Source organism: Sitophilus oryzae, unplaced genomic scaffold (genome assembly GCF_002938485.1).
Source record: "Sitophilus oryzae breed Bouriz unplaced genomic scaffold, Soryzae_2.0 scaffold_1368_pilon_pilon, whole genome shotgun sequence".
In the NCBI taxonomy this organism is placed as follows: domain Eukaryota; kingdom Metazoa; phylum Arthropoda; class Insecta; order Coleoptera; family Curculionidae; genus Sitophilus; species Sitophilus oryzae.
In genome coordinates this window covers 740,188-749,844 of record NW_022146024.1, presented here as the reverse complement: position 1 = coordinate 749,844, position 9,657 = coordinate 740,188, and the positions used below count along the sequence as shown (strand labels likewise).

General features: G+C 32.3%; 1 protein-coding gene across 1 annotated transcript in view; it reads right to left on the bottom strand.

Annotated features, from left to right (window-relative positions):
* Window positions 1-9,657, bottom strand: part of LOC115875292 (centrosomal protein of 290 kDa) — a 63,563-nt gene that overhangs the window by 5,087 nt on the left and 48,819 nt on the right. The window contains exons 27-30 of the mRNA XM_030890712.1: window positions 9,506-9,607; window positions 5,147-5,338; window positions 4,221-4,408; window positions 4,002-4,163 (exon numbers count right to left, since the gene is read on the bottom strand). Of these exons, the coding sequence (XP_030746572.1) occupies window positions 4,002-4,163; window positions 4,221-4,408; window positions 5,147-5,338; window positions 9,506-9,607 (644 nt within the window). The remainder of the gene's footprint in view (window positions 1-4,001; window positions 4,164-4,220; window positions 4,409-5,146; window positions 5,339-9,505; window positions 9,608-9,657) is intronic.

Sequence of the window (9,657 nt, the reverse complement as noted above, 5' to 3'; positions counted from 1 at the left end):
AAACTTTTGTACAAGAGAAAATTATCGTCTGTAATAAAATGTACATGTATTCATTATTTTATACAGGTGCTAAATTCGAGGTACGAGCAATTGGTATCTCGGTAATCGTAATAGATACGAACATGGTTTAAATTGGGGCAAAGTTGCGCATTTTGGGATGTTCACCAAAATGCCTCAAAAAAGTTTTAAAAATTTTCAAGGATTCGTTGAGTTTTTGAAAAAAAAAAACGGATTTTTTGAAAATCAATTTTAAATTTATTTTCTGTCGTTGGCTTTTTATAGAAAATCAAAAAACTTAATTGTACTTCTCTTGGCATTTAGTTAAGCGCTCTCATTTCTCACATAGCTATAGTTCTGCTTCTCATACCGTTTGATATTTTTTCAAATTAGCTGATGAATTTGTGGGATACAGAGGCCAGTCCACTATAATTTTTTAAATACGACACTCTGCAACTTTTATCTCTTTTTTATTCTGAGTTACAGATAGATATCCCACTTTTATTTTTATTCTGGTTTCGGAATTTTTGTGGGCACAATTGTATTTTAAACTATTTTTTTTTTTTTTTTTTTTTTTTTTTTTTTTTTTTTTTTTTTTGTTGTTTTACATATTTGATAAAATCAAAAACTTAGTAATGACGTGGGGGTAAAACATTGAATACGGAACATTCAAATTGCAATAAAATAATATAAAATAAATATATTGTTTTTTTTTTTTTTTTTTTTTTATTTCAGATTTTGATTGATTTTACAATAAAGAGTACATAAAATGGCTTTCCCGGAAGATCTATTTCCAAGAAACCATATAATTCAAATTGAACGAAAATAAATCTTGTTGTCGGCCATAGGAGGAGTATTATCCCTTTTCGGAACGTGTTAGAAGCACTAGAAACTATTACGTAGAAGTTCTATTAGATTGGGCCATTCATAACGAACGATTTAATATTATGCAAGATTTACTTAGTCCATGCCACACTAAGACTTTCAATTCACAGTTAAAAAAGTTAAAAATTTAATATCTTTAATTGCTGACCTGGATATTATTATTGATCTTTCAATTGGCTCATTTTTCCTTATTCATGTTCTAATTAGCGCTTATCAATATTGTTGTGATGAATATAAGCAGATTTAAATTTTAAAAACCCAGAGTCGGACTTAAAATTATTTTAATTAACTACATTAAATCATCTACACAAAGAAATCCTTCATGGGTATTTCGCCACTGCACTGCCAGAAAAATCTAACGGAATAAAATATTTTATTTTTTGTAAACACTTCTCGTTAACCTAAACGGACACTGCCTGTCAGAAGTTATGTGTTTCACAGTAATAATATTGACTAACAAAGAAAAAAAATGCTTAACGTTTCGGAAAGTTTATCTCTTTCCGTCGTCGGAAGCAAAAAAATACAAAGAATAAAGAAAAAAAAACTATTTAAAATATTTAAAAAAGAAGAATGAAATTATTGAGCAAACCCACAGTAAGATTAAAATATTTAAATTCAAATATTCGAGAACACTTTTTTACTTTTTTTTTAAACAGATACGTCTACAAGAAACCGTTGACGTTCTGTTAAAATGACATTATTATCTTGCAGTGCAGTGGCGAAATACCCATAAAGGATTTTTTTGGAGAGATGAATCCGCCACATAGGTATAGACATTTTTTAATAATTAAGTAGTTTTGTTGTTAAGGTACCCAAAACAAAAAAAATATATAAGTGTGACATATCATTGTACTCGGGAGATTGAGTTCTTTCAAAATCTGAAATAAAAAATGCAGGTCCGTATTTAAAAAATATGAGTTGGCTTCTGTATCTCACAAATTATCAGCTAATTTGAACATCTAAAAATAGTATCAGATAGCCATAATAAAGTGGCTATGAGAATGTGGAATTAGTTTTTTGATTTTCTAGAAAATAACGACAGGAAAAAATAAAATTGATTTAAAAAAAATCCGTGTTTTCGAAAAAACTCAGCAATCCTTGAAATTTTTAAAACTTTTTTGATGGCATCTTGGTGAACATCTCAAGGCGCAACTTTGCCCCAATTTAACCATCTTCGTATCTATTACGGTTTCCAAGATACCAATGCTCGTACCGCGAATTTGTAGCACCCTGTATAGATTATAAAGATATATTCAAATCAGTAATATACTTGTAAATTCGCATTTGCCCATTTTGATTATATTTAAATTGGTTATATTAATTTAATATGTTAGTAGAGAATAATATGAATAATATGAAAAGATAACTCAATTTTTTTTATAAATAACATAAAGTAATTAACGTAAATAACTAGATATGTGAATTATACACACAACCAAACTTATATGGAATCACTCTTTATTTCTGACTAAATTTCTTATAAGGAAAAAATTGGTATACAACTTTGAAATAAGGATTTTTTTTGAAAATAAATATGATAATAAAGTGAATTTTGTATTCAGTAGTAAAATCAAGATTGTCTGGTAATTTTTGATTCGATCCATAAACAAAATCAACAGATATACGAGGTGGAAGAATTATTGCTCTCATTGAACAAGGAATACCTCAAAGAGACGGATCCCACAGTTATCTCGGCAAAATAAAATTGAGCCGCTAAATTGGTGTCTTCAACATCAAAACTGGAGAATTGTCAAAATGTTCTTTTTTCGGATACGACCAGAATAGGCCTAAAATCAGATGACTCCAGGCTGCCAAATGTGTACCAAGACATAAAGGAGGAACAGTAATGTTCTGGGGAGATATTATGTTGAGAGCAAAAACTCCCTTGTTACCACTTCAGCAAAGTTTAACGAGTTGGAGGTATGTTGATTTAGTGCTAAAACCAATTGTTAGGCTTTGGAGAGCTGCAGTTAGGGATAATTTTAACTTTATGCACGATAATGCACCTCCCCATACCAGCAAAGTGGCTAGAAAATGTCTTGAAATGGAAGGTGTAGCATAGTTTTGGACTGGCCTGCATGTTCACAAGATAAACCCTATCCAACACTTATGGGACCAGCTCAAAAGAAGGGTTAGAACTCGTCTAAACCATCCAGAAAATCTTGCACACCTTATTGATGCAACATTACCAGAATGGGAAAACATACCCCAAGACAACGTTGATAATTTAATAAGAAGCATGGCAGCACGGATAGAAGCTTGACCAAAGGCTGGAGATGGCAATACAAATATTTAAAGTTTATCAATTTTCTTTTTGTTTTTGCTCTTTGACCATTTTGACCCAATTTAAATCTCATTTCGTTTCAGAAACCAAAAAAAATAACATCGTGTTTATTTTGAAAACTCATTATTTTTTTTATTGCTACATGGATTTCGTTAAAATCTTTGGTAAGAACTGCGTTTCACGTAGATTATGAAAAATAATAGATAATTATAAGTTTGGTTGTGTTTATATTAATCAATTCGTGTGTGTGTATGTGTGTATTTTAAGTAAAAAAATATTTATTCTGTTAAATTTCCAAAGTAAATATGATTTAACATGAGTGGCCCAATCACTCTAAAATACTCTCTAAATATATTGTTTAAATATAAGCAATTATCAACTTAACATTATTAAAATTAATTGTTACTTTGAGTAAATTGTTTAATAATAATTCAAAACGATAGATCAATTCTATCCACCTAACGGTAAATCATTATATTAAAAATACAAAAATTATTAACTGTATTAGTACGATAAGTTCAAAGTAGAGTAAAAATGACTCGTGTTTCTATCTCATTATATTCATTTACTATTATGAATATTCGTACGTCAAAAATGGTACATTTTTGGCTTTCAAATTAATTGATAAATTAAAAATAAATAATTATTAAATTTAATGAAATGCATTAATAACAAGAAACACTGAAGTATAAAATATGATAATTTTACAATTAACTTTTTACCTACCATAAACGCCATATACGTGTTGCTTAAAGAATTTTGTAATTCCTGCAGCGTGAAACAATAAAATCAAGCATATATTTATTTTTGTCTTAATACTAAAATGACTAAATACATATTTATATATAAAAGTACCTTTTGGTTCTGAATTTGTCGATATCTTCACTCGATACTCTTGACTTCCTTGATCGTTGTACGCCTTCAAAATATAAACCTTCTCCGTATCCTGTTTGCCTATTCTCGCTATTCTTAAGACGGCCAGATATCTACCATTTCCCTATAAACGTCATTATTTTAGTATCATGGTAAGAAATAAGTTTTCTAAACAATTTACCAATTCTCTTGCAAATTCAGCCTCCATAATACCGGTGTTGTCATGACTACCTTCCCTGATCCTTTGCCCGTCAACGGTCCATTCGAAACTAGGCCTGGGATTAGCTTCCACTGTTACGTTGATTTCGCCTGTTTTTCCAATTCCGTAATCGTAAGCCTCAATTGTTTGTCCTTGGGGTAATGGAGCATCTAAAATCAATAGATAACGTCATATCTGTAGGTATTGTAAAACGTCCATGTAAAAAAACGTGCACATATTTGAAGAGAGACTTCTTACTAAGAGTTAATAAACTGAGGGATTTGAAGGACATGTTTGAAAAAATGTAGTTTGAAATGTTGAAAAGGTAATAAATAATTTGATTCACTTTCACAAAATGTGTATTAAAATGTCCGTCTGAGGACGGTTTTGGTTCCAATCGACCCATAATTAAGAGAAAAATCCTGATGATTTCGTTCATTTAGAAGCATCGGTTCGAAACGTCGAGGACGTCATCCTGTAGCCAGTCCCCAATTATGCCGATCGACCCACATTTTTCTTCAATATCAAATCGTTAGTTCTACTCTGACCAAGATGTAAACGACACGTCGTACCCAATGTACGATAGCTCGCATAGTCTACCCACCTCCTCTCCATAGTCACCAACCCCCCTTTGGTTGCGATCGGACCACATCAACTTTTGACGTTTCTTACGTCAAAACTAACTGTCACAGTGACATGTACACGGCCAAGTTGGCCATGGTCCAATCTATCGAAATATCAAATTTCATTTAAATCGGACTATATAAATTTTGTGGCTAGCTGACATTTTTATTAAAGAAATTTTGAACTTTGCCGGCGAATCAATATTAATTTGTTTCTCTGTAATTTTTCATATGAAATTGGTGGATATCGTTACACTAGTACTGGTACAAATAACAGACGCTTACATTTAATATCCAGCCTCCTTTTAGATTCGCCCACTTGTCCCGGATATGCTGGATGGTAAGCAACACATCTAAGGAACTTTCCATTGTCGGATGCCCTCAGTTTTCTTGTCAAATTTTGCACTTTGGTTAGGAGGTGTTCTTTTGCCAATTCTAAAATTGCAGGCATTGGAAGTTCGTCAATTGGTTCGTCATCTGAAATAACAAAGTTTAAAGTACATTATAGTATTGTTTGTAAAATAAACAAATAGTTAAGCAATAAACAGGAACAAACTATAGATATTTCAATTCTTACGGTTAGATATTCTCTTTGTTAATTAGTAGAAAAAAGTGCAACAACGCAACTATTGTAGAATTTAAATTTACAGAGGTGCACAGACTGGAAATTTCGTAAAATAAATCATAACTTTATATTAAAACACATAATAACAAGAGATTTGTTTCATTACTGTTAGATTTTTATTTTAAATGACCATTCGTAAATAACGTTATGCAAAATATGTGCACCGAAAACTATATGCAAATTTCTACACAAAGTCTAATTGAGTTATAATAGATGACCAGACCTATTTAGAAGTAACTTTGAACAATGAGTATGTCAACAACTTTAAGCCCCATATTTGATTTGCAAAGTATTTAATCAGATTCAGCTAAAAAATGAATGTGGCCGGCCGTAGCTCCAGCGTTAGTGTGTCGATCGGCGGAGCGGAAGGTACTGGGTTCGATCCCCAGCCAGTACGGTCGCTTTATTTATTTAAATGAAAATATTTATTTATCTAAATAGAGCGACCAACGAGCCGCCACCACAAGGAAGGCAATGGAAACCATCTTGAGTATATTTGCCTTTTACCAGGTGTCCCACTAAGAATAGCTCTCGGCTGTATCTCGGGAAGTATTGGCGGTAGAATCTGAGGAAAAAAATATTTATAACTAAAGAGGCCATGATAAATCGCTGGAAATTATTTTCAAGTTTGTAGAGTGGCTGCTAGAGGGCGCAACTGCTACGGCAAATAAGAAAATGCAATTTTTACAAAATTCTGTCTAGATAAGGGCTACTATAAATAATAGCTTCATAATCTTAAGAAAATTTCGGACTTTTTTTGTCAGAACCATTTTTCCCTATCTGCTAAAATAAAGTGGTGGGGGAAGGTTAGATCTGTTTTTATTTCAATGTTAATAACTCCAGAGTGGATGACCGGAATCTAACAAGTGAGGGCTCGTTTAAAAGAGCATTTCGTAGTCTATATAAAACTATATAAAAAATAATAACATGCCTTTAACAGTAGCCGCTAGAGGGCGCTGTCTTGCAATTTAACAAACAATGCGGGATTCCCAAAAAAAATAAATACAACGGTATATGTAATTTCAACTGATTGTAACGAGGAATAAAAGTTTAAGAAGTCAGTGAAAACCGCATCTTGATATCTATTTTCAATCCGAAGATATTAGCAAAAATATAATAAATACAAAAAAATTGCCCTTAACTATCTTATTTTTATAACACGGTATTAGTAGCCCTCTAGATTATGCCCATTTTAACAAAAAAATAAGATAGAAACAGTTATTTTATTTTAAAATCGACGAAATATCCGAATATCATAATACCAGATGTATTCATATCTAATAATTAAGATATTAATAACAGTGAACAAGAAACGATGATTCAGTGATGTCATGGTAGGCTTTGGAAAAAAGTTGCTTTTGACTACTGATACCGTGTTGTAAAAATAAGGTAATTAAGGGATTATTTTTTGGTATTTATTATAATTTTGCTAATATCTTCCGTGTGAAAGAAGATATCAAGATGTGGTTTTCGCTGACTTTTTAAGCTTTTACTACTCTTTACTATCAGTTAAAATTACATATACTATTATATTTAATTTTTTTGAAAAAAAAAAAAAAAAAAAATATGTTTGTTATATTGTAAGAAAGCGCACCCTAGTGTCTACGTTCTAAACCTTATTATTATATTTTATGTGTAATAATAATATAGATAAGATACCTCTTTTGAACGAACCCTCGTTTGTTGGATTCTGATCATCAGTCTGGAGTTATTAACTTTAAAATAAAGATAGATTCTAACCTTCCCCCACCACTTTATTTTAAGAAATAGGGGGAATATGTTCAACAAAAAAAATCCAAAATTACTGAAGATATGAAGCTAATTATTTATAGTATCATTATCTAGGCAAAATTCTGTAAAAAATTCTTATTTTCTATTTTCCATAGCAGTTGGCGGACCTCCTATAGCGGCCGTTTTACAAAAACTTGAAAAATAATTTCCAGCAATTTTCTCATAACCCCATTAGTTATAAACATATTTTTTTTGTATATATTTTATGGCTAATATTTTCCGAGATAACAGCGGTGAGCTAATTTCCTTTAATGGGACAACCCTGTAAAAGCCTCTCATAAGAATCGTTCGGATTCGGCCAAATAAAAATGTAGGTCCGGTGTACTTGTGAAACACTGATGACACACAATCACAAGTACATGCGAGAGGTAGCCGACGCTCTATTAGAGTATGGCAGTTGTAAGAAGAAGAAAGAAGCCAGTTGATTAAAAAAAAAAAAAAAATATTTTTGAATGAAATACTTTTTAACACAACTTATAGACAATAGGGGTGCCGATGCCGTACCGCCAGCAAGAAAACTGCCTACCAAAATCTCTTCTTTACGGTGAGGTTGTAGACGGGTAAGAGAAACCGGGTGGATAACTGAAAAGGTACAAGGATATTTTCCGCAAAAACTAATGGGATTAAAATGCAGAATCAGTGGGAGGAAGCAGCGTACAATAGAACGCAATGGGAGAAGAATTTTGTAAACTCAGTTAACAACGACAACGAAAATGTAAAAAGGCAACAAAGTAATTAGATTTTTGTATGTCCGGAGTTCCGAAAGAGATATAATATCAACGTATCGGGCTTTTCAGTTACAGAAAAGACGCCTTGAGTAACCATCTTTTGATGCGTATCAAATAATCGTCAGCGAATAATGGCAGTATAGTATGGTAGTATAGACATTAATTCTGGCGTTACTTTTGGAGATGCCATATCCTTCTTTTAATTCTTGATATGGGATTATAATCTTAAGTATCAAAATGAGATTTTTGGGAAATGTAAAATGTTTAGGACAAGGTGGTTAAGTGGGGAACCCGCCTGAAAGAATAGAATTTAGCTGGTCCCATTGAAAGTATATAAAGAAGTAAAAGAAAGTTCTTACCCTGACCTAAAAACCAAGTAATATTAGCTACTGGTCTGCCATCCCTAACAGTGCAGGAAGCTTCTAGTGTGTCATCAACTTTGCTGAGAGCCCGTTAAGGGGCGCGCGGTGATCAGTGTCCGTCTGCTGCCAAATTCCGAGCTGCGTCTGTGTGGTATTGGCAGGCATCTGATTAATAAGGTGAAGCGGCATAAATATACGTATAGATTACACTGTCATTTTCTAATGGGACAGTTATATAAGGAATGAAGATATACATCTTGCAAACTATAAAGAGCTCATGGTTCGATAGATCTGGGCTTCACTGAATAATTCCCGCAATGGGTACGAGTTGGTGATTTAGTGCCGTTAGTTTGATCGCTCTAACGCCGAGTGCTAGAGCTGTAAAACCGTACAAATTGGGGCTGCATCTAAGCCTCCCGGTAATATGAACGCGGGTAAAATAACACCATAAAGTAATTACAGTATTTCCCTGTACTAAAGAAAAAAAATCTGTTGACAAACTACCTAGCAATAAATTTGTTTGTTAATTATTAAAAAAAAATTTCAAAAGAAAACAACGACGAATGGTCAAAAGACACTAAATTAATAATGGGTGGCTAAGTTTATTAACTCTTAATTTTTATTAAAAACTATGTTGTTGCAAAAAAGCAAGGTTTTGAAATTGTTGCTATTTATAAAAAATAACTGGTGCTGGTCTTGAATCTAATCGCCCCTGAAGTCCAATAGTCCTGTCCAATATTTTGTTTCTAACAATGGCAATTAGTGCTCAATTAGCTAAAACATAGGGTCACTACAAATAAAGCAAATAAGCACTAAGTCATCCAACCAATAACACTAACCATTACTTTTGCTCTGAATGCGCATTTCGCTAAACCAGGTTAGCATCACATCAGCAGATGATTAAAGTTTATAATGAGTAAAAACGGCGAATTAAATCAGTTTTAAATATCTTCTGATAATGCTAAGGTTTCTTATATAGTTTGTTAAGTGTTTTGAACGGTATTGCGGTGAATTAGTATTTTAGTTTGCTGCTGTAATACACACATTTAAAAAAATAAAAAATACTTACGTTTCTTAAAAAAAAAAAAATTTCCCTGTTATTTAAGGGTGGTCTGTAATCCGGGAATTTCTACTCTACAGTATTGTAGAGGTACTGCAACTCTGCACATGTAAGAAACGTTTTCACCAGGTAAGACTGTTTGTTCTCTTTTGTCAACGTCAACTTGGGCGGCTAATATTGCTGCAACAAAAAAGAGATTCGTTAGAACTTGAGCAAAAAGTAATGTTACT